General features: G+C 35.8%; 2 protein-coding genes across 3 annotated transcripts in view; one reads left to right on the forward strand and one right to left on the reverse strand.

The window, feature by feature from the left end:
* Positions 1–1,406: 1,406 nt before the first annotated feature.
* Positions 1,407–15,142, reverse strand: LOC589953 (glycine N-methyltransferase). The gene is made up of 6 exons (XM_030992695.1): positions 14,869–15,142; positions 11,550–11,698; positions 9,649–9,764; positions 5,050–5,300; positions 4,194–4,321; positions 1,407–2,793 (listed from the first exon to the last, which is right to left on the reverse strand). Exons 1-6 carry the CDS (start codon positions 14,869–14,871, stop codon positions 2,631–2,633), a joined length of 810 nt encoding a protein of 269 aa, XP_030848555.1. The 5' UTR covers positions 14,872–15,142; the 3' UTR covers positions 1,407–2,630.
* A 3,502-nt stretch (positions 15,143–18,644) lies between these two features.
* The window catches only part of LOC590728 (TBC1 domain family member 2B), a 45,342-nt gene continuing 37,401 nt past the window's right edge, over positions 18,645–26,585 (forward strand). Inside the window, exons 1-3 of one of the 2 annotated variants that reach the window (XM_030992697.1) lie at positions 18,645–19,127; positions 24,813–24,889; positions 25,408–25,476. In XM_030992697.1, the coding sequence (XP_030848557.1) occupies positions 18,660–19,127; positions 24,813–24,889; positions 25,408–25,476 (614 nt within the window). In that variant the 5' untranslated portion in view covers positions 18,645–18,659. The remainder of the gene's footprint in view (positions 19,128–24,812; positions 24,890–25,407; positions 25,477–26,585) is intronic. The other variant, XM_030992696.1, reaches the window with a different exon arrangement.

The following is a 26,585-nucleotide window of genomic DNA, read 5'->3' on the forward strand; positions in this document are numbered from 1 at the left end:
TCTTTCTCTCTCCCTCTCTCCCTTTCTCTCTTTCTCTCCCTCTCTGTCTGTCTCTATCTCACATTTTTCCTGGATCTCCCGTGCTGTCTGCACTATTGTCCTCCATACCTCTCTTCTATATTTCTCTCCAGCCCTATGATGATTGTGGAATAGAATGTTAAGCGAATTTTATGAATTGTATTAATTTGTATATATATGTGTTCACTGATTTATTTAGAATATTCATTCACTGTGTGATATACGTTTTATGTTTGTATAAATATTTATGTTTTTACAATGTACAATTAAGTTCTGCAATTCAACCATCTGGCTGCAAATGAATTTTTAATAACGCCATTACCATTACCATTACATGTGAGAGAGAGGGAGGATTGAGGAGTCCTGAAAAGGACTCTCGGTATAGTCTTGAAAAAGACTGTTGGTTATCTTTCTTAGCTTATAGTTCTAAGGAGAACTATAGCGCTTGGAGAGGATGAGTGGCGGGTGTGGCTCGATGTTTCGAACAGGTTGACTCGTCGTCAGGAGTTATATTATTCTTGATTATAATGTAATGTTCATTGAAATGTATCATGTAATGCGGTATATAAATATAAAACATTATTACTAATAGTTGTAGTAGTAATTGTAGAAGTACTAGCAGCAGTAGTAGTATCAGTAGTACATGTAGTAATAGTAATATTCTTCTTATTTTTTCATTACAGTGTATCATAATTATTATTAATCATTATTATTATAATCATTATAATCATCAACAATATTATAATCATTATTATTATTAAACTATCATTGTTATTAAATTATCATTATGTTGTTACATGTATTATGTTGTTATTATCGATGAATTTAGGGCCATCTGACATTTACTCTGGTGACAATTACTCCCGAGTCTTAGTTCATCAATGTATACAATATTAAAAAAAACAAGTTCAAAAAATAAATAAATGAATAACGTTCAAAGGAAGACAAAAACAAGTCACGAAGTGCAGTTATTACACTCAAGATAGAGTCAAATTCTGGGCAATAATACTCTAATAATCATTAATTAATAAACCATCTAAAAGTAATTTGTTTATGAAATACAAATGAACTTGGGTATACTCTGTCCATTTGGAATCATCAAATTAATGATCATGAAAGGCACATGAACTGCACACCATGGTATAAATGGAAAATTCGGGACACACATTTTTCAGTCCGATAAATAATTCTGCCTATGAAGGAATTTGCAAAGCATTCCGTTTTATGATTTTCATTTCATTATCATGGCTTTCTGTCTTTCAAACATACATTTTGTTTCAAGTAAATGAGAAAAAAAAATCACAAATTATTTTTCGTCTTGACCAGAACTCCACTTTGTTTTCAACCTGAATTGAAACGCAAATGAATAAACACAATGGACTACCGTATACATTGTTCTTTGCACTGTCATTTATTAGTACGTTTTAAATATTAAAAATTGATTCAATGCATGTATAAATACATTTACCAACAGATATTGTGTATCTGGAACACTCTAAAATATACGACATCTATGTATTTCTAAATACATGTGCACCCTGTATGTTTATTGTGGATGTGGCCACGTGTATGTTTATCGTGGATGCAGCCACATAAATAAAACAATCATTATCAGTACATTCATATAGTTACAAGATATTTGTATTACAAAATATAAAAATCCTGATTTCATATGAAATCATAATAAATATTTTCGACGACACTTCAGTACAACGGATTAATGGTGTAACCTAATTTTTTTAGTAGAGAGTAGTAAAGAAGAAATGAGAGTAGGAACTTTGATGACATTTTTGCTTCCCCGCCGCCTTCCCCTCTTCTTTCTCTTCTCGTTCTTCTTCATTTTTCTCTTTTCTTCTTCTTCTTCTTAGTTGTAGTAGCAGTAGTACAAGTAGTTGAAATAGTATTAGTTTGAGTAGGAGTACAAGACGTTGTAGTACCGCTTCCCTGATCGTCTCCTGGGCTGTTGCGATCTTCTGGATCTTTTTGGAACTTTTCTAGTCACAAATTTTATTTTAAAACTCGGGCCGTCCGCCTCGTGGAACTTTTGCCATTGCAATCGGTTTCATGGGGCTGTCGATCTACTGCGACGAACCCCATCGTCATTACATTTATATAATATAATTTTAATGAAACTTATAATACAGTCAAACCTGTTTTAGTGACCACCTGTCTACAAAGGCCACATTTGATGTTTCCCTTGAAAATGGTTTCTCCTTGAATCATGTACTAAGGGAACCTGTCTACAAAGACCACCTGTCTACAAAGGCAACTTTTTGTGTTTTCCTTGCTTGGTCGCTATAGGCAGTTTTGACTGTATATGCACATGGGCAGATAAAGGTCTATTGTATCAAGTTATACAACGCATTGAGAAGGATGCTACGTGTATGTTCGTGATAGGTTTTTTTTTTTAATCGTTAATTCATCGACAGTATATTTTTGATACACAGATGAAAGGATTAGTGGGCAAACAAAAATAAATGATTCATGCAGCACCCCCATCATTTTGGCAGTGATTATTCTGAAATGTACAGAGCAGGACTTTTCCATGTTTAACAAAAATTATATTGTGGATATTTTGGGGTCACTTGTAAATGTACTACGTTTAAACTAGTCTATTCGTGTACAATGTGTTGAAAATAGGCTACATCTTCTGTGTTCCCGTTCTCCAATCGTTGCAGATCGCCGTACAGGGTGTATTCGCATTTCGGTCCAAACATCTCCTTGAGTAACGTGGTAAACTTGTGAACGTGGATCGGTGCTAACGGCATGATTACCCTGTAAAAAAGAGAGAAGAATCAGGGTAATCGTAAAATTAACAAATAACCATAAGACCTGAGACATTTGTAGGTAGCCAGTGTCTGTGGGAGTGGCAATGGCTGTTGTAATGTACTTGACCACCGGTCATTGTCCGTTGTAATGTACTTGGCCAACGGTCATCCAAACCAACTCGAAACCCACTCTACATCAACTGATCTGTGGCCGTTAGGGTCAATGTAATAAGCTATTTTCGTAATGTAACCAAATGTAATGCATACGTATCTGAGAAGTGCCTAGGTACGAATGATTCCATTCACCATTTAGCAAAGAAAATAATACTAAGCTGGAAGAACTGTTAAATATACTTTAAGTTTTAGCCTTTATGTTTCACTCAATCATTGAGTTATTAATGTAAATATGTATTAAAATTGCTTGAGGATAAGAGAAAAACATTCACCATTTACAAATAATTGTATCTCAATACTCAGAATGCATATTGCATACATTACTTGTTGCTAGGTAGGACAAACATTATGCTTGCCCTACCTAACAACACGTATTACATGAATATGCAATTCGCATTCTTATTGCATACATTACTTGTTGCTAGGTAGGACAAACATTATGCTTGCCCTACCTAACAACACGTATTACATGAATATACAATTCGCATTCTCACTATTGAAATACATTTATTCGTAACAGGTAAATGGAATCATTTCGTATCCATGCACTGCCCAAAGACGTTTGCATTAATTTTGGTTACATTACGAAAATGGCCTAGTAGTTATTCGGTTTAGGATCCGGTTGGTGTGACTGAAGTTTTGGGGAGCTGTCAATACCAAGACAAATCTACAGTGTCCACACTTTCTTCACTGTAGTTTGCTGGGATGTGACTGCTTCAAAGTTCAGCCATCATTTATTTTGTCTTTGCAAACTACCAACTTAGACCGTTGAGTTTTGTATTTGATGGTTTGAAGTATTGGGAATACTATAGTTCTGTGACACATGCCAAATCTGCTATTAAACCTGTGACAGTTTCGATGCATATGGCCCAGATACCTTCTGCAGACGTACGCTGGCAAACTGAACTTATCTGTCTTCTGGCACGTCTGGCGGTAGAAAAAGAATGGCAGCTAAATTCAGACTGCCGGTACACGTCTGCGGGAGATGTCTGACCTGTATACATGTGAGGGTGTGATAGCTCATTGGTAACTTGCATTCATTCTCGTTACAAAGTTCCTCGGACAGGACTTACGCCGTCGGTCCCCTTGTTGCGTACGTACACGCATACGTGTGCATTCTTAGCAGTCGGGTAACAAAAATATAACACCAAATTAAACCTACATCGAAACTGTCACAGGTAAATACCCTCCTAAATGTGTCACAAAAAAAGTTTTAAAAACCTGTATATTTACTTTTCTATTTTGTCGTTGTTGGTAGCAGCATCTCCCTCTTTCATCAGCATATCGTAAATAATATCGACTCGCAATGTGACGCCCTCTTCGGTGATAGTTTTCGTACTTACGCCGGGTAGTGTGTCCTCCTGTTAATGATATTCAAACAAAGAAGATTGGATGTATTTGGTCCGGCAAATGCTTTATTGCGTCATAAGGGTTAGAGTCTGTTGATAGTTTAAAGGTACTATGTCCCATTTGGAGGTCGAAAAAATGAAAATGTTATATTCATTCTAACGGCATTTGAAAGACAATATTTATTTAAACTTCTCTCATAACGAAAGGGTTTGCAAATGGATTTTTGTGGGAAACTAAGGACCATTAGTTGTCGAATCGACATTAGTGATTGCCATCACCTAAGTAATTGTCTGATTTTTTTAGACCATTGTACCAAATGGTCGTTCGTTTTATGCTGCGCAAAGATTCAACCAGTTTAATTTTGGCCATTACAAGTAGTGGGTTATTAATGTAGACAAATGCTCATGTACCCTTTAGAGCTCATGTTATGTATGTTATTATCAAAGAAGAAAAAGCCAGTCAGTCACTCAATAGTGTCTGACAGTGAAGTCTAGTAATTAGACGGGTTTTCTTGCATAATTTCAATATTAGGACACTGCTAACGTAGAAACTTCAAAGATAGGCCATACATGACATATTCATAATTCCTGCAAAGTTCTACAGAATTTGATGTTGGCTGCAAAAGGGACATAGTATCTTTAATACGTGCCTTGCAATGAGATGTTGGAGAACTTGTATAAGGGACTTGTAACCGTTTCGTTTAACGATGCAATTTTGTTGTAGGCTTTTTATTACTTACCGCATGATAAACGTTCTTATTCACGACAATCCCTCGATCTAGCATAGAATCTATGTTCCTGTGATCGATCAGCAGCAAGCCACCAGGTTTAAGAAACTTCTTGAAGTTGGTCAAACATTTCCGATAGAGGGCGAGCTCAGGCAGTTTATCAATGAGGTGTAAAATCGAGCTTCCCAAGCAGAGTACGGCGTCAAATTCACCTTGCTCCGGGATATCTTCCGGTAAGGTCAGCCAGTTAGCCCGCTTTACCTCTGCAAACGAGATAAATATATATATTCATGTAAATGATGTAATACAACAGCAACAACTATACTACTACAACTTCTAATAATAATAATCAATAAATGAAGAAATGAATAATGAAAATTCATAATAAAATGAAGAACAGTAATGGTAATAATAATAACTATATTAATAACAACAACAACAACAATAAACATAATACTATAATAATAATGGTGTCTCCTTATAAAGGTTCAGGTCTTTCTAAAAAGGCGCTACACACATATATAACGAAGGAAAAATACAAAAGAATATACAATTTGTGTTTCCCTTGAACTATATATTCAATTAAAATGATATTCTACTTCACATGTTATGAAATCCGATCAAGAACACAAATAAATAGGAAAAAACAAAAGACTTGTGAAATTTGATGTACAAAAGGCATGGAGAGTTGTCCACAAATGATGTCATCAAATTGAATATCGCCCTCTAGTGACTAGTCATTTTAAAAAGCTTTACTAATCGTTTTAGATAGCTTTTAAAGCTATCAGGGATCCCCTTAACTTATGTCGATCCTGTAATAATATATAAAATGAAGTATTTGCGGTTTTTCATTTCACCAAGGAAAGTCGCTCATGCTTGATTTCCGAAGCCCACGCCAAAGCTATACACGAAATTGATTGGCGCAAATAATCTTTGAGATTGAAGAGCGCCATCTAAACGAAGAACCAACCAACCAACCTTTAACTTCCTTATTCATTGCCCGATTTTGTTCAATTTTTCACTGATTTTATTCCAATATCTTAAACTTTACAATAACAGTAACTTAGTATGAAGGTTTTGGTTCCCTTTAATGAAGAACATCATATCTAGATTAGGTGTATATTTGGTATATTTTTCCTGTATTTTTTTCCAGCATTACATAATTACAGACATAGACAAACACACGAACAAACACACACACACACACACACACACAAATAGTACACACAAGAGCAACCATACTCATCACCATTGTTATTATGTTCAAAATTGGACAATCCCTATGAACAAGTGAGTGGAAATATATATTTCCCGGTATTTCCCAGTAAAAAGTGGTAAATACCGGTAAAAAGCGGTAAATACCGCTTATTTCCCGGCGTCCGGGAAATAAGTCTCCAAAGCGGGAAATATGCCAACCCTGGCTTTAGACATACAAATGCGTTGTCAACAGACGATCAGTGTGTGTGTATTGAACAGTGGCGTAATGAGCAAAAACTGTGGGGTGGGGGGGGGGGGGGCTGAATAAACTGCAGACAATCCTGTCATTTTGGCAATATATTTTGTACATCACTGGTATCGATTTAGAAATAAAGCATGTTTGATTTTTTTTTTTGGGGGGGGGGGGGGGGGTAGGACAACTACCATCCCAAGTGTCTATGTTTGTATGCGTTGTCCCATATACATCTTTCTGTGTACGGTGCTTGTAACTGTACAAAGAAAAGTCTCTGTTTGTAAAGCCCATGGACAAATATAAATAGACCGTGGTGATCAAACAACGATTGCCTGATTATTGCAGACTCATGGAGGGTCGTAGTACTCTTGACATGCTCTTAAGTCTGTTCACACCTGTATTTGTCTATTAATGATGCAGGCCTTATCAACTGAGGTAGCGTATACATATTGATTATAGATATGACGAATAATAATAATAGTAAAAAATGATTACACATATATACGGCCTTATCAAGTGAGGTAGCGTATAAATATTGAATATAGATATGACTAAAAATAATAATAGTAAAAATGATTACACATATATACGGCCTTATCAAGTGAGGTAGCGTATAAATATTGAATATAGATATGACTAAAGATAATAACAGTAAAAATGATTACACATATATACGGCCTTATCAAGTGAGATAGCATATAAATATTGAATAAAGATATGACTAATAATAATAATAGTAAAAATTATTACACATATATACGGCCTTATCAAGTGAGGTAACGTATAAATATTGAATATAGATATGACTAATAATAATAATAATAGTAAAAATGATTACACATAATTATATACGGCCTTATCAACTGAGGTACATGTAGCGTATACATATTGAATATAGATCTATATCACTAATAATAATAATAGTAAAAATGATTACACATACGGCCTTATCAACTGAGGTAGCGTATACATTTTGAATATAGATATGACTAATAATAATAACAGTAAAAATTATTACACATACTGTATATACGGCCTTATCAACTAAGGTAGCGTATAAATATTAATTATAGATATGACTAAAAATAATAATAGTAAAAATGATAACACATATATACTAATAAGAAGAGTAGTAGTTGTATTAATATTAACAAAAACAATTAATGATAGCAATATGATATAATAAAAACACAATTATAACAATAATGATAATAATACTAATTATAATTACAATACTACTACTAATAATAATTAGCTCAAATTGTTTGTAATACTTCTGATGGAAAAAAGGAAATGATATGACGATAAGAACTCAGACATTTTGTTTGTCATGTATATCTTTGATATTATTATGTGTATGTTTCTGTTGTACCACTTGTACCAACGAGAGGAAATCAAAGATCCCGATATGGTCATTGAATGAATGAAGTATATCATTATACTTATATATTTAAAGAGATGGTTGAGTTCTGGGAAGAGGTGAAAAATAATTTGTGAGCGTTATCATTGTATTGTGTGGACGAACATCAGATAACAAATGTTCCCTGAAAACCATGGCTCTTCAAATGCCTTAATTTTCTAAATATGGCATGTAACATCATACAAATCGGGACGGATTTTTATGCCACATGTTCGTGTAGTCTCATATGCATCTTTCTGTGTACAGTGCTTGCAACTTTACCAAGACTGGGAACATTTTCTTATCATTTTGATGATTCCAGAACCTTGCAGTACACACCAATGCTAGATGATCAACCTTTTCTGATCGATTCCACAATGTTTCTTTCACAATGCAATCACATGACCAGAAATCAACTTTATCTTGAATTACTTATACATATGCTTATATTTATACTCATAAAGCCTTTTAAAATCTCGTGCAGACCAATGGCCTTGAAATCCAGACCCTAGTACATGTACGCAATGTGTTGTTATTGAAAAGTGTCTGTTTTTGTGAATCTTTTAAACAAATAATGGACAGTAACAACAATTGCCTGATTATTGCAGACTCATGGAGGGTTCATTTGACATGCTCTTCAGCCAGTTATATCACATCGGTATTTAGGTAATGATGATGTAGGCCTTATCAACTGAAGTGGTACTGTGTGTAACTATTAAATATAAATTATATGACTATTAATAATAATAGTATTAGTAATAATGATAATACATGTGAAGAGTTTAATTCCAAAAGGAGCTAAATCTATTTTTGCAACTTTGGAGAAAAAAGAAATTGTTAACCAGATTTGGTACAGGCGTCTATGGAAGATTGATATTAGAAGGTGCATTGTATCACAATTGCTCCAAAAATTAAGGTAAATAATAAAAAAATAAAAAAAAACAAATTAAATGGGTACTTAGTGAACAATGTTCTGATATCAATAACTCAATTTTCATCAAAAGTGGATTTAGCTCCTTCTAGAATTAAGCTCTTCATATACTAATAAGAAGAGTTGTACATGTAGTTGTGGTAATATTAACAATAATACAAATAATGATAACATTAATATACTAATTACAAAATAATGATAGCAATAACAATAAGGATAACAATAATATTGATCACAATAATAATAATAATAATAATTAGCTCAAATTATTGATAATACTTCTGATGGAATCGACACAACGATTAGAACTCAAACAATAACAACAACCAATCAAAGAACAAGAACAAAAACCCACACAAACAAACACAAGGGTTTTACCCCAGACTTGGAGTCCAAGACCGTATGACGGTCTTTTTTCCGATCTAGCGTAGGAGAGCATCGCTTCAGTATCATACATGTAAATTGTTTTTGAATGATTACTGTTTTTTTTTTATAAATTAGCTTATCACAATGGGTGGATATAATGTTGATACCATCTCAGAATGTTATTGATCAATGAAGATTAATCTGTTTTGGGAAGATTTAAATTTTGTCATTTGAGAAAAAGAAATAAGAACAAAATATTCTAACTTTATGGGAAATAGGGGATGATGGGTCAGAGTTTTTAACTTCTTCTGCTTTTGTATGTAGTACTATTTTATTAAATGAAAGAGAATAAATAAAATGTTTACATGAATGGCAAGTGTAAACGTAGCTACTCACAAAAATGGCCTTACGACTATATATTTTTGACTATTATTTTGATTGAAAAAAGAGCAAAACATGCCTTACCCCAGTCTTTAAGTCCAAGACGATCTTTTTCAGCTCTGGCGTAGGAAAGCATCGCTTCAGCATCGTCACAGCTAACAACCTCCATTCCATGCTTGAGCAGAAATAAAGAGTCCACACTGCAAAGTAAGAGGGATGGTAATAATGATCACAATCAATTTAAACAATACAACATTTTAATGACAAAGAACAGAATTTCTGTTGTGGTTAAAAGATTAACCATTTTGTATGATGGTCAATAGATGTAGGATCAATAAAGTGATGTTTGAAAAATAAGTAAGAATGATATTAATTAATGCCACTACTAATGATAATCATCAATACTATAATAATAACAGGGGAAATGCTCTCGGCGGTCTCGCCTGCATTACGCAATTCAATATGATAAATCAGAACGTCAAAGACGTAGCGCTCATCCGCATCTCGCAACAACAAATATCGTAAATTTTATGTGGTACACTTTTGAACTGGTCAAAAAATAAAAATTTGATGCCCTAGAAGGGTCATAATTTCATTCCATTTGCATAAAGTACCATAAATAATCAATGGAGCAAAATCTCACAATTCTGTGTAGAAGGTTAGTGTTCCAAATTTAGCTCTACCAGATAAGGCAAACCGAATCAAAATCAGTCAAGAAATGAGGGAAAAGAAGCAAAGTTTCATTGACTAAGAACTTATACTTTAAAAATTATATCAAAAATTCAAAAACTTAACCTTAGGTTAAGTTTTTGATGTTGACGCCGCCGCCGTCGCCGCCGTCACCGGAAAAGCGGCGCCTATGTCTTGCTTTATGATACGAAGGCGAGACAATAAGAATACTGATAATAACAATAATTATTATTGTTATAATACAAGTAATAATACGGGCCAAATATACTTGATATTATCTACTGCCCACGTCATAATATGTCTATTGCGAATATAAAAATATCAAAAGCACCATGCACAAAGTAACAATACAGCTGCACCATTTTGAACCATCTTGTACCAGTAACATTTCAGTTGAACCATTTTGAACAACCTTGTACCAGTAACATTTCAGTTGCATTACATGTACTTTGAGCCACTTGTACCAGCAACATTGCAGTTTAACAGTAACACTATTTTAAACCAACCAATAACATTTCAAACTGCAGTGTAGTATCCTATCCTCACAATTGCTCACTTTTCTTTCATAGCCATATTATTCATGGTTAGTTTTTTTTTGTAATTCAATATAGACTCATTCTGAGATGTATTTCATCACAGCGCAGTTGTGTATAGTACCTGAGTAATATGAATCAATGTTTTTATTATAATCATTGTAATTTGTTGTATTATTAGTAGAAGCATATAGTAGTAATATTATTTTCATTATCAATATACTAATAAACATGATATGTTATTTTTATTATTGATAATATCATAATCACCATCATCATCTTCATCATCAACAACATCATCATCATCATCATCAACATCATCATTATCATCATCATCACCATCATCATCACCATTACCATCACCATCATCATCAACATCATCATTCATCACCATCATCACCATTACCATCACCATCATCATCATCATCATCACCATCATCACCATTGCCATCACCATCATCATCATCACCATCATCATCATCATTACCATCATCATCACAATCATCATCACCATCATCATCATCATCATTACCATCATCATCACCATCATCATCAACATCATCATCATCATCATTACCATCATCATCATCACAATCATCATCACCATCATCATCACCATCTTCATCACCATCATCACCATCATCATCATCATCATCACCATCATCACCATCATCATCACCATCATCACCATCATCATCATCATCATCCTCATTGTCACCATCATCATCACCATCATCATCAACATCATCATTTGAACCTTACCCTGTTCCGCAGGCTACGTCAAGGACGCGATGACATTTTTGACCCTGCAAAACTCCTAGCAGCCAGTCCTTATAACCGGACGACCGCTCCGCCAACGGACCAAGCTTGTGGACAGCATCACTGTCATCAAATGGATTTGAAACGTCTTGCTGTAATTGTAAAGGCAACAAGTGTTATTCTCTCATATGCATCAATAGTCCATATTCAGTCCGTTCTTTCTGTTTATTCTTCTATCACACGCATCGATCCCTCACACAGCGTTGTCTGCAAGCACAAAGCCTGGTCAGTTGTAAAAGTGAGTCTGCACTATAAGACTACCATAGGCCATGCACTGTAGCTGTGGGCTAGGCTTCTCTCAAGGCACAATGATTGTTTGATAAAATGTCAAATTAGGGTCTGTGCTTGACACAACCAGTAGGTAGCTGGGCTAGGCTTCTCTCAAGGGACAATGATTTTTTTGACAAAGTATCAAACTAGGATCTGTGCTTGCAGACTACACACAGCTCTCCGACAACTTATCGGGCAATCCCCCAAAAGACCGTCCACACGAACGGGGTCGGGGACTAGTCTGCAAGCACAAACCCTGGTCAGTCGTAAAAGTGAGTCTGCACTATAAGACTACCATAGGCCATGTACTGTAGCTGCTCCTTCATATTGATACAACCGTGTGTGTGTGTGTGTGTGTGTAATTGGGTTTTTACAGACGTGTATCAATCAGATATGATTATTTACGTCTGGGGACCGACCTTTAACGTCACCATCCGAAAGACGTGACTCAGTTTCGAACCTGCGTCCTCGGCTGAATCAGTCTGTAACTTCCACTGTTAGCTGGATTACAGACGCACGCCACAACGCCTAGCCAAGCTACCAGTAGGTAGCTTGGCTAGACTTCTCTCAAGGCACAACGATTTGTTGATAAAGTGTTACATTAGGGTCTGTGCCTGCAGACTAGTCGGGGACGTGGAGTTCTGCTACAACGCACTCATTCCGAACATGCAAAACACTTATAGGCCCAAATTCACAAAGGAGGTTTGTTGACAAACCTTTTCGTACATCATAATGACGCTTTTTTACAAACCTGGTTTGTAAAGAACAAAAAGAGGTTTGGCGAAACAAAAGGAGGTTTGTAGACAAACCTCCTTTGTGAATTCGGGCCTTTAAGTACAGGTCCACTCCAAAAATAAAAGCTGCACTTTGGCTGGCGGGAAAGTTCACATCATTGCCACATTGGGCAAATCTGAAATGTGAACCTGCAGACAGGCGCGGATCCACTGGGGAGGGGGAGGGGGAGGGGGAGGGGGGGGGGGGGGGGGGAGGGGGAGGGGGGGGGGGGGGCTGTTGGACACGGGCTCCCCTTTTTTCTTTTTTTCTTTGTAACATAAAAGGAAATATATATATATAATATTTGTTTAGTAAGTGATCACACATTCCGCTCCCCACCCCACCCCCCAATCGGGGTCAAATAGGAAGAAAACAAATTATGCTCACTACCGCCCCCCCCCCCCCCGACTGTATTTATTTGTCGTCTGATGTTGCAAATCTTGTAAATCTTGCATGTTATATTGCAAGCTCTCCCTATTCTGTGCATGGAACTGAACTGTGTTTGCTCACATATTATTCAACAACGCTTGCTTCATTATTTCTGCTAAAGCATTTGACCATCCATAACCCATCACATGTTCATCTGCATGATCTGTTCCTACAGTAGGCCTACCGCTACTGCTTGATAGTATTATTCAACCCTCTAGCATACGGCTCGGTGTAAAAATGTCAGAGGAAAAAATGTCAGAGGTAAAAATGTCAGAGGAAAAAATGTCAGACGTAAAAATGTCAGAGGAAAAAATGTCAGAGGAAAAAATGTCTGAGGTAAAAATGTCAGAGGTAAAAATGTCAGAGGAAAAAATGTCAGAGGTAAAAATGTCAGAGGTAAAAATGTCAGAGGTACAAGCAAAACAAAATGAGTGCCGTCATCATGTCTCAGCACTTTTATTACACTGAATGTCGAGACGTACTGCTACTGCATGGGCTAGTCTATTATATTCCTTTCTTCCATAATGTAAATTTTATAAATGGCTGTGTGTTATATTTCGTACATTTCCTGAGGATAATACAATGTGGAAAATAGATTTTGAAATTTATTTTGTTGTGATCAGGCTTGCATATATGTATGAATGTCTAACATTTGTTGATATTTTGAATCGGTTGATGTGTTAATGTTTGTGAAACGGACCGGTTTGGCCGGTGCATGCCAGCCTGCACCTATCCGCGTGTAACGTTCCAGAGACAAAGTCCAAACGAAGAAATGAAAGTTCTCGACAAAAGTCAAGTAGTTGATTTACTGTAATATGCTTTGTATTGTATTATTGTATTATTGCAAATTATGTCCTGAAGTATGTTAAACTGTAACTTATGTGTATTTTACTTTCTTTCTTGAATTCTTGCCCACAATTATACAACTTCCACACAACTGCGCCAGGAGTGTCATTTTTGACAGACATGGCGCATTATAAATGTTCACTATTATTATTATTATTATGATTTGTTTTCAAATGGCCAGGAGGGGCGGGGTTCCAGGAAAGGAGACCCACAATAATACCTCTGAAGCTTAGCAGAGAAAGCCAGGCGCAGCGAAGAGGCAGAGTGACGTGAGAGTCCAATATTATGAGATTCACGAAGCGAAGTAACCAAGATTTAAAAAGGAAGCGAGGGGTGTGCCTGTAACAGAGTCTTGTACTACTAATGTAAGACATAATTAATTAAACAAACTAATATGTTGAGAACAGAAACGTTTTTAACAAAGAACATGGCGGTGGTAAATGTTGATGAGAAGAGCCAAACGACCAGCACAGTTTGCCAAGGCTCTCACTTCAATCAACACAGTCAAACTGGAAGACTCAACATTAACAACCATACACACGCAAAGACTGTATTCCCTATATAGAACAAAAGCATTACAGAACAAACTTGTTTCGAATGTAACGTTAAAAAAAATAAAAGTACTGAAATAGGCCTTTTTCATCATAAAATTGCTCTAAAATCTTTAATTTGAATTCAATGAAGCTGAAACCTTGTTTAGAGCTTCCCCCAAGGGTACTTTCTAATATAAAAATGCTAACGTGTGTCTGAGTCTCATGGTTTTGGATAATTGAACAATTTCCCAGTGTTCAATCATGTCAATCTACATGTAAGTGTACCGTTGATCTGAGCCAATCCATGCACATGCCAGTACGGCTAAAATCAAGAGCAGAATTACAGAACATGCATGTTAATTATGAGGTTCATAAAACTGGCCCCCGAGAAATAATTAATTAGAACTCACCATGTTTGTGTTATATCACCAGTTTTCACCACAGCTATTAGCTCGTTTAATTAAATTATAGGTCTACAGTCCCTTGCACCACTTGATCCTGGCTATATATAGAGTCTAGACTATCTAACCCAATAGGCCGTTTACAGTAGTAGGTCTGCATGAACCTTAGGCTCATGGTCTATGTGTGCAGTGCTTGCTTCTCGTTAGCCGTTTCACGTCCGCCTTGAAATAGTCCGTATCGAGGCGTTTCGATTGTCTCATTTTCGCTCGCGTGAACATTGTCAGCACAAACCACTGATCTCGACCTCCTGAACGGATCATCGCCCATTCCCATTCACTATACGTTACGTACGAAAAGGCTGTATTGTCCGTTCAGGTAAATGCAAAATTGAATGGAAATTACCGATATCGGCTAGCTAACTTATATTTTGGTGCTTCGCTTTCTGTTTCATCACTGGCTTTCAAGCCAATGTCGCTTGTATCATCGACCTCGTTTTTATTTTTGAGGGGGTATCGTGCGCTGCCTGTACCGGGGACTTGGCCGAACATGTTTAGCTGCAAGATGTGAATCGCTAGTTCTGTACCAGCAATGCTTTTCTATTATTCGTGCCTAAGACTCAGCGATTTTAAGGATCAAATGTATGAAGAACAAAATCACATCTCAAAGATATTTATTATTCAAGTTTAAAACTGCCTCCTTTTTCTTCTCTCTCTCTCTCTCTCAAAATAGCGAAAACAAACGATACACTTGGCGAACACAGTCATGTATGGTATGCACGCAAAGTGTAGTCTGTTAATACGCCGCGAGTTCTTTGCTTGTCCATTACGAAACTGGTCAGTGCTAGTCTGCAAGCACAAACCCTGGTAAGTCGTAAAAGTGAGTCTGCACTATAATACTACTGTTAGCTGGATTACAGTACAGGCGCACGCCACAGCGCCTAGTTGTTGTTGTTGTTGTTGTTTTAGTTTTAAGGGTGTGTGTCGTTCAATTATGAATATTTACGCCGTTGTAGGTAGCTGGGCTAGACTTCTCTTAAGGCAATGAATTTTTGATAAAGTGTCAAATTAGGGTCTGTGCCTGCAGACTAGGTCAGTGCTAGCATGGACCTATTATGTAATAGGTCCATGGTGCTTGGGAGCGACCGAAACACTGCTAGTATAGTCTGCAGATGAAGACCCTAAATTGAAGCCTCGAGCAGAGTTACAGATCTGTCACTTTCTGGCCGCGGGAGCAGCTGTTATGTATAATATAGGCTTATATTGTACTATTTATTTTTACTGTGTTTGTTTCGCCGTATGGTAAAATGTCGATGCGTCATTTCTTCTTCCTTTACGTCTTTTTCTTCATTCTTATATTCTTCATCCTATAGAACTAGATGTCTCGATGTGGTGTTAGCTAATTGTGGCCATGAACCTACTTAGTATAGGTCCATAATTATGATGTGGTCGCGATCGATGCATCGTTGGTAGTTGTTTTCTGAGTGTATTTTGTAAATAGCCTTATAATTATATTCCATATTTCATGAATCAGTTATCTTTGTCACGTCGTCTCCTTGTCCTTCTCTATTCTACACTGTGCGCTATGGAATACAGTGGATATTAGACGATAATTTTGTACTGTTAGGCCAAAAAAAAAAAACAAAAAAACAAAACATGTTTAGCGTCCTGTTTTTTCCGAAAAATAGGAAGGAGGAGGCCCTTTTTTCAAAATGGCCGCTCGGTACATTTTCCGTGGCAGTCGGGCTATTTTTAAAGATGGCCGCCGACATTTTTTTTTTTTTTTTTCTAATCAGAAATAGATCCATTTTTAGTGTTTTTCATGTTTTGTTTTTTTTAAATTAAAAAATAAATAAATAAATAAATAAAATAGGAGGCGGCCCCAAAAAAGGAAGCGGGCGGAGACGCTAAACGGTATATTTTGTTAAAAGCCTTATGATCATACTCTTTCATATTTTGTTACATGTGTTTTCTGAAAGACAAATAAACTGGAAACTTGAAACTTGAAAAACAAATTGTATACTATACGACTCTTACATGTTTCAATGAATGAATTTATATGGTAGAAGTTTCATTGGAATTTCATTTGCACGATAATCGTATACCTTGATACTGTTTTAAAAGAAAATGAATTTGCCGATTGTTTGATACAGAGGCCTTCCGACAATGCAAAATATGAAGAAACAACCTATAGCCTACAAGTGTCAATCATTAGAAGTCTTTTAATTATTTTGAATTTATTTTGAAAAAAATAATTTAAAATAATTGGTCTAACTGTAACCTGGTTGTGTGATAATAATAAATATGTATGGTTTAGCAAATTATGATTTTATATACAATAATCGACAAAACAAACGTGGAAGTAGGACTGGGCCCTGTCTTACAAAGAGTTACGATTGATCCAAATCAATCGTAAGTTCTCCAATCAATCGCAAGTTTGCAGTCTCCTATCTCTTATGTACATAATGTAGTTACGATTGATATCAATCGCAAATAAGTTACGATTGATATCAACTCTTTGTAAGACGGGGCCCTGGTAGGCCTATGTACATTGCTAAATCGTTTCAGTATCATAAAGAGAAACGAGAATTAAAAGTTTCTACTGAATCAATTGCAAGTCCTTTTATTAAATTATATAATAAACAGAACAAGAATATAATTATTGATGTTATATACCATCTACCTGGACAATTGATAGACCTCTTTCTAAGCGAATTTACCTTTATTTTAATTGTTAAAATATTGAATTCTTGGGAATCAACCTAGATGATAAGCTATCATGAAACTTCCATACAAATTATCTCTGTATCGAACGTTCAAAGAATATTGTTGCACTATATAGGTTACAGTTTTTACCGCAATTTTTTTTTTAAACTATTGTATTTTCACACTTGATTTACTGTAATGGGTCATTCGATGTCAAATCACCCAACACATCCGACTACTTTTAATTTTAATGAAGCTTATTGTATTTGTGGAGTGTGATCTCACGGCACCAAATCTCAAATTTTAGATCAATCAGGTAACGGGTTTGGGAGATACGGCCCATCAAATTTTGAGATTTGGCCCCCTGCCTTTGAAGTTTGAACCCTTGTATCTCAGGAACTCAGAAATAAATGTTTAACATGTTCAACATTTTTTTGCGAAATTATTTATCTGCAAACAGTTGCAGGCGATTGAAAAACAGTCGTAAGCCTTAATTTGCAAACGGTTGTAAGACGGTGTCGCTCTTTGTTTACGTCAGTTCTCATTGTTTGTTTCGCCAATGCTAGCGACCACGTTACCGTATGTTTTTTTTTTTTTTTTTAAATAAAATTGACCCATTAAGTACCAGGGGTTTAATAGCAAGAGATCTCAAACGTGGTCTCAAAAATGGCAAAGGATGGGCAAATATCTGTTAATCTTCGCAAAAAAAAATGTCGCTAATATAGTCGCCAACTGCCTTTCGCAAACACTTTTAGAAACATTCGCTCAAATGTTGCTAATTGTCGCTAAACATCACTAAAAGTTGCTGATTTTTGCCAACATTCGTCAGATGGCGAATCCAAATTTGTAACGTTCGTAAGCATTCGCCGCTCGGTGAGATAGGGCCTAAGTTCACTCCAAAATAACTTACTTTCAAAAGAAGCAGAAAAATCAGACAAACCAATAAAAAAAAAAAAGGTTGAAAAAAAAATCGGATATCTAATAAGAAAGTTAGGATGTCGCACCCCTCACCCCGAAATTAGACAAAGAAATGGTGTTCCTACGAAGTTGATTCAAGGTGTTCATTCAACTTCTCGTCTAGCGCCATCTAGAGCCGCATGCTTGTTATCAGTTCAGAAAGCAAGATGGCAGCGCCCGGGAGAAAGGAAGTTTCGTCACCGGACGGACGAAGCAGCGAGTTGTTGAAAGCAAATTCCCCTTCCGCTCCCCTGGCTAACGTCCCAACAGGCGTGCTGATCTCATTTGAGGATGATGTCATGCCTGTACCTCCAAGAAGAAACAAATCCCTTGTAAAGAAGTCTAAAATGGAACCGGGCTGCGAGCCAAGCAAATCCGATCGGGGGGCGTTGCTCCCCTCCATCAACCCGGAACTCTCCGCGAAGGATTCTCCCGGTTTCATAGCCGTTTCCGATTCCGCGGGTGGTGGTTGCGACGACGACGTGAAAAGTGCCGCGATCGCAGACAAGTCAAGTTGTGAAACTGCCGAAATGGAGGAAGATTTTCAAAAGGAAGGAAATACAAACACATGTCGTTCAGAGCTGAGACACAATTCGAGTAGCAGTGAGGTAAGTTATAATTTGAGTTAGATTCTATTCTATCTCACAAAACTGCAAAAAGCGTGACAAACAAACATGAGTAATATCAAGTTCAAGTTTCAACTGTGTCTGTCTGTTTACAGTTTGCTGACTGCTTAATTACTGTAACTGAGTGTACGTTATAGTGCAGTGTGTACATGTATGTGTTACTTAAAGGGAAAGTCCACCCCCCAAAATAGATCTAAGTTTGTTTCGATAGAGGCAGAATAATAAGAAAATCAGGTGAGTGAAAGTTTGAGCAAATTCTGAATGAAAATAAGAAAGTTATGAATTATTGAAGTTGTGATCAATCAAATACAAATTGGCAACTCTGTGACTTATTATACGAGCTCTCCTTCATTTGCTTTGTGCATAATATTCCATAAAATCATGTTTTCTTCGTTATTGATGACGGAATATATATTTGTTCCTTGCAGGGGGAGTATAGAAACATATTTGCAATTATTATATTTAGGGTGCATGTATGGTTGAAATTTTTCTTGAGGGAAAATGAAAATTTTAGATTGTTTTAGTACTGAGCAAATGGAAGTTGAGCTCGCATGATACGTCATAGAGTTGCCAATTTGTGTTTGATTGATCACAACGTCAAAAATCCTAACTTCCTTATTTTTAATCGGAATTTGCTCAAACTTTCACTGACTTGTTTCTCTCATTTTTCTACTCCTATTAAAACTAACTTAATTTCAGGGTGGACTTCCCCTTTAAAGGGAGTCATGCGTCAGTTTCCATGTGCAGAAGGCCATAATTTGCAGACACCAGACTTAGTGGGAAAACGATTAATGGGAGTACAAATGAATCTGCACACCGCAAACCCGTTGGCCAGTCAAGAATTACCCCCTTATCTCTCGGAGAGTCTAGCTTCGGATCCCGCTTCGGATCGGGTGAGGGAAAAGCAAAGCATTACACAAGGTCGAACGGTCATAAGACTCAAGGCTAACCCTGGTGATTGACAACACCTGTTATTGGGTAAGCACCTGAACAGTGTTGAATTCCCCATGAGAGCTAACTACTGCAGAGTGTCTTTAATGTTACTTGTTGCAGTAATCCCAAACAGCACCGTAAATGGGATCAAAGGATGGCAATCATGTTGTGTACCAATGAAGCTAGGTGCAAAATTTGTGTTGTCTCACAAAGACTTTGTGTGTAAATATGTATTATTTAAATACAATATAAATGTGTGTGTCTGTGCAAGTAATGCAATGTTAGTGTGTTAACAACAACATTAACATAAAACAAGAATCAAATGTAAAAAACAATGAATTATAAACAACTGAGTCATGTTGATTATCTGCTGCCATTACTGAACTTCTAGTAGGGGCTAAGAAGGGGGCGGGGCGGAGGAGGGGCTGATTGTTCAAAGCCAATGATATGCCCTGTAGTTTGAAGGCGACCATATTTAGAATGACCTTGGCTTTGATTAGTTGAATGCAGGCACGTACGCAAGGTGGGGGGGGGGGGGGGTTAAACCCCCCCCCCCCTTCAATTCTTTTTATGTGTGTATTTTTGAGCAAAATACTCCCCCCCCCCCCTTTTTTTTTAAAAATAAATAATTATAAAAAAAAATTATGTCAAAGGCTGACCTAAAAAAGGTGACCTTACCCCCCCCCCCCCCTCCCCTCCCCAACGGAGCAAAATGAAAAAATTACAAATTTCGAGAACCAAAAAAAGAAAGAAAAAAAAGTGTCCTCTTACCCCTTACTTACTTTTTGGGGCTCTCTTATGACTTTCAGGCTCTTTTATGACTTTCGGGGGCTAATTTGCCCCGAGCCCCGTGTATTTTTTTCACTGCCAAGGCAACCGCAAAATTTGGGAGATGGTGGTTTCCTTGCTAATAAATCATATTTTAGTAATTTCAAGATTGAAACAAAAATGGCTGACAATTTTGAATAAGATTACCACTACATACATGTACAGTATGTTGTGTTTGTGTTTCATTTTCTTCAAGGGGTACGGTATCTCCATTTCAGGATGTGGGCAATCTATTTATGACTATCCAAATCACTTCCTTTTAAAACTGAAAGTGAATGTCCTCCTTGTACATAGCTAAAATAAAAGTCAGTGGGTATCTCTAAGATTTCCGCTACATAAGTTGTGTTTCATTTTCCTTTAAAGGGATTGGGCATCATTCCTTCAGGTTCTAAACAAAATCCTGGGGGGTGTTTCACAAAGATCCTAAGTAGAACTTAACACTAAGTGGGACATAAAAGTTATGGACAGCCATTGGAGCCTTAAAATGAAATATATTCAAAAGAAGAAATTCAAGTATTTAAGACTTTTTATAAATTCCACATCCAGAACATGCAATCTCCTTGATGATAGAACATACATGTATGAATGATTTGAATCAACATTTTATGCCTTTTAAAATAACTTTTACAAAATATTTTCAAAGATGCTAATGGCTTTCCATATTTTTTAAGTCCAACTTAGAGATAAGTTCAACTTAGGATCTTTGTGAAACACCCCCCTGGATATAACTCAAGCTACAATCATGATCATAACCACGACTTTTACAAGCTGATCGTCTGTCTGATTATCAAAATATTTATGATTGGAAATCAAAATTTCATTTTTTGTTTTCCTAACGGTTTTTGTAACAGTACACTCTATTTGGGAAAATGAGTATGTAAAACCGGTCACTGAACAATTTGTTACTTTTTTGAGGCAAATCATGATCATTTTGAAGCGCAATTTTTTTAGGGCTTCAATATTGCACCATTTCACCCTCACAGACACTAATTACACGTACTATAGGGCCATGCATCTCAGATTGTTAAACTATGCCTTTAATGGGGATCTCCATTCCTGGATGAAGGTATATGACTGGCCAAATCACTTCCTTTTAAACCAGAAAGCAGTCTGTTCCACTGCACCAGTTCCACTGCACTGTCATGTTTTTGTTCAGTCTCTGAGTCAATTATGTCTCTCACCCACTCCTTCCTCTGCGGGGTCATTCACATCGGAAAAATAAATCACTGTACCATTTATAATGTTCTCGCTGACTGTGTAGAGCATTCCCACTTGCTAATGATAATGAAATTGATAATACTGCTACTATTAATATTAATAATCAAATAGTGATAATAATTCACAAAATAATAATGATAATAATAATTAATTGATTATACTAATACTAATAGTGTATTGTTATTATCATTATTATTGTTATGATACATTCACTTGTGAATTCAATTTACTACAATTCATGTACATATGTAAAATTAGGCTTTTCAAAAGGAAAGTTAGGACATCATGACTATAACCAAATGAAACGGGGGGGGGGGGGGGGGGGGGGGCTTGATTATTTGGATCACCAGCTTATCCACTATGGAATAAATTATCTCTTTTTATTTTCAAACATCCAATACAGTACCCTTGAAACTTCAAAGCCATACATGCACTTGCTGGGTACGATTAAGTTTCTCTCGTTGAAGTTGAAACATTATAGACGTGTGTGCTTTATAAATATTTATATAATATTGGATGGTTTTTGAGAGTGATACAAGAATGTACTGTCATAGCAAGAGCAATATGCATGTATCACACACAAAAACAAAACCATACAATATTATTATTATTATCTATATTGGGCTGACTAGCGAAATAACAAAATTTGACTGTGATATCGATAGTCGAAGTTCCTGGATGACTGAGCATTACAAAAACAATATTGGTCAGTCATCCAGGTACATGTACTGTGCTAAAGATATTAAATACACTGATATATTGTTCCTCTTGGAAGCCTTAATATAAACATGTAGATAATAATCATCATTATTGTCTTAGGCTACATGTAAATGGTCATGGAAAAACATGTAATTGTCCAGTAATCAGTTTTACATTTAAAGGCCCACTGCACTACTTGTAGCTACTTGCGCCCTCTTACAACAAACAATGCCTAATCGGTGACCATTGGTCCCCCATGATCCTCTTTTTCTTATGTTAACTGAGAGCTGAGTTGATGAGATAACCACCTGTCCAGTGACCTTGCAGGGTGCTCTAATCCCTCCTCTAAACTATGGCAGATAAGCTTTAATAGATGTACTATTGTACTGTTACCTTTTTTGTTGTTGGAAGTAGACTATCAAGTAATAATAAAAGGGGGGAAGTCCACTCTAATCTGGTATTGGTTTCAATTAAAGCAGACACAATCAGAGAAACATTAGTGAGTGAGCGCTGAAGGCAAAGTCAAGTAAAAGATGACTAAGGAAGTTCAAATGTTCAATGCAATTATTCTTTAAGGAAAGAGCAAACTGTATTAGAGTTATTTTAAACTCTCTTCTGTATTAATGTATTTCCTTTATTTTGCTTTATTGATATTGATATTTATTTACTAATTAATTTATTTGTGTATTTAAATATACTTCTTCATTTATTTTCTGATTTATGTACATCAAAGGTCTTAGTTCTAGATACAAAATCGTAAATTTCTGTTGTCATGAATAGAATAGTACAACAAATGTATCTATTTATTTGTTTACACCATGTATTCATTATTTCAATTTTTATCCTGTTTTTATTTAAACTTTTTTTTACTTTTATCAATTAATTCATGCTTGTTTATTTATCTGGTCATATGTTGATCTTTTTCATTTGTATTTTTAATCATTTAATAATTTGATTTATATACCTCACTTAAGAAATCCAGCCATCTGATTGGTCGAATTGCATTCATAAACTTCAACTGTTCCTGTAAAATTCCCGGTAACCATGCTTAAAACATTTCAATATTTTTAATAACCATGATTATTAAAAAAATAGGTCAGTCTCCATGGTTACCCCATAGGTTTACATGTTAAAAAATGGTTTGAGCGATGGAGGATACCATACGTGTGCGAAAAATTGGTCGGCAATTTCAATACAATTGAATCTCGATCGATCTTACCGACAATTTTATCTTGCATTGTTGACATGAAGACGAAAATAAACTCTCAAAAACAAAAAAAAACATCTGCCGATAGATCTTGATCTAAGTTCGTGCCAATATGCATTGCAAAAGTAAAAGAAGGGTCCGTTTCATGGAGCTTTTGCGAAGCATCCCTCACGCGGAGCCGTTTTCAATCCATTTTAATGTATATATTGAAGAAAACTGCCAAGCATGTTAACGGCGCGCGATAGCCGAGTGGTCTAAGCGTTGGTTTTCGATACACCTCTTGTTGTACGCAAGAGTTCGAATCCCGTCTTCGACAAAAATGTAAATTATTTTTTATTTTTTATTTTTTAGTCTATTTTTTTTGGCATATACATGTAAAAGTATTAATGACTGCTTTAATATTCGAGAAATAGTTGTTTTCATACGCTCTCTGGAAGGTTACAATTGGGCTATTCCCCTCGGCAAGCCTCGGGGAATAGCACAATCCTAACCTTCCCTTGAGCGTAATAAAACAACTATTTCTCTCAAAGCAGTCATTAATACTATATTATTAATTCATTTAATAATTTGATTTATTAATTCATTTATTATTTAGATCTTAATTAGTGACCATGATTGATTGGTGGATTCATTCATTTATGTATTTATCACAGTTGTTTATTGATTGATTGATTGAGTTTAATATTGATTTGTTTATTTTGTATTTAAATTTACATATTCATTTATTAATTTATGCATTTATTCATTTATTCATGTATTCATCCATCTGTTATCTATTATAGGATCAGTCAGTAAAGCTGTGTGGGTACCTGGACAAACAAGGAGAGAAAGGGCTCATCAAATCATTCAAAACAAGATGGTAAGTTAAAGCCTCTCCAAAGTGTTAGAAGCCCCAACAATTTGATGGCCAAATTTCACTAAAATTGTATCCTAATGCAAAAGAGGATGTCATTTAAAAGCCCCACTGTTCTACTTATAGCTACTTGCTCCCTCTGTATAGAAAACAATGCCTAATTGGTGACCATTGGTCCCCCATGATCCTCTTTTTTCTCTTGTTCATTAAGAGCTGATTTGATGAGATAGCCACCTGTCCAGTGACCATGCAGGGAAATCTCTTCTCCCTCCTGTAAACTAACTAAATGTAGTACAGATGGTCTTTAAATTGTATCATAATGTGACAGAGGATGTCATAGACACACTTCTGCAAAAATCCCCCCCCCCCCAGAAGAAAATGTTTAAAGACAAATTTTGATAAAAGAATACATTACACAATTTGGGTTTTCTGTTGTATGCAGAAAACCTACATTTTTTTTTAACATTATGTGTTTTATTTATACATATTACATTATAATTTAACTAGTTTGTGTTCTGGAACAGGTTTGTCTTTGATGATCAAAGATGTCGTCTGTACTACTATCGGACACCTCAAGATGTCTCTCCACTAGGGTGAGTGAAGAAGACAATTGTTTGTTGTTTGTTGCTATGACAGGCAGCCAGCCAGTGAAAACAAATTTGTTTGAAAAAATTATGGAAATGCAAGTATTACTTTGAACAAACAGAACTTTGTTATTCCTGATTGAGGTGTCATATGAAAGGGCAGAAAAGGAACTTTTTGGAAATGTGATTTTTCTCATTGAAATTTTAAATGAAGTACCGAAGCTGTGACATCACAAAAATCTATTTTTGAAATTGCTCAATTTTTTCTTCATTTTCTGAAAGGCCACCAAAAATAATGTCCAAATATCGAAAACCAATTGAATATAATTATGTTAAGTATTGGCTGAGATACATGTATGACCATCTGAATAAAAAGATTGCCTATGAGAACTCAGTGTTATATCGCTCTGGCTCGTAATGTTATGAACCAGAGCAAATAACAATGAGTTCCCATAGGCAATCTTTTTTATTCAGATGGTCATATCTCAGCCAATACTTAACCTATTCAATTGGTTTTCGATATTTGGACATTACTTTGGTGGTCTTTTGGAAAATGAAGAAAAAATTGAGAAATTCCCAAAATAGATTTTTGATGACGTCACACTTCACCTCTCTATACTGTTCGCCAAATGACTTTTTGTACCCTTTCTTCAAATTGTCTTTAATCACTCGTGCATGAAATATGCATCATATGGGTTGCATCAGACGAAAGAAGAGGATCTAAGCTTTACAAATATGTGTCATTGTGATTAAGTGTGATTAAGTTATGATAAAACATTGATAATTCTCGGTTTCCCTTTCCTGGGAACCACTGTATTACCTATTAAATACTGAAGATATATACAAAATGGAACATGAATTCAAATCCTGAATGAGAAATGAATTGTGATGAATTCAAGTTGGTTATCCTTCAAGGGTTTAAAAAGTTATTCCCCCCACAGCCAAGGAACTACATGTAAACTAGGCGTAAATAGTCAAATTTAACTAAAAGCCAAAAATACAACCAACAACGAAAACACCAATGATGTTGCCTAAAAAAAAAATCAGGTACCGAGTTGTGATTACTTCTAATAAGTTAATTCAAACATGAATATAACTGTAGTTTAGATGAATGTTTT

This window comes from Strongylocentrotus purpuratus, unplaced genomic scaffold (genome assembly GCF_000002235.5).
Source record: "Strongylocentrotus purpuratus isolate Spur 01 unplaced genomic scaffold, Spur_5.0 spur5_scaffold_20, whole genome shotgun sequence".
Classification (NCBI taxonomy): Eukaryota; Metazoa; Echinodermata; class Echinoidea; order Camarodonta; family Strongylocentrotidae; genus Strongylocentrotus; species Strongylocentrotus purpuratus.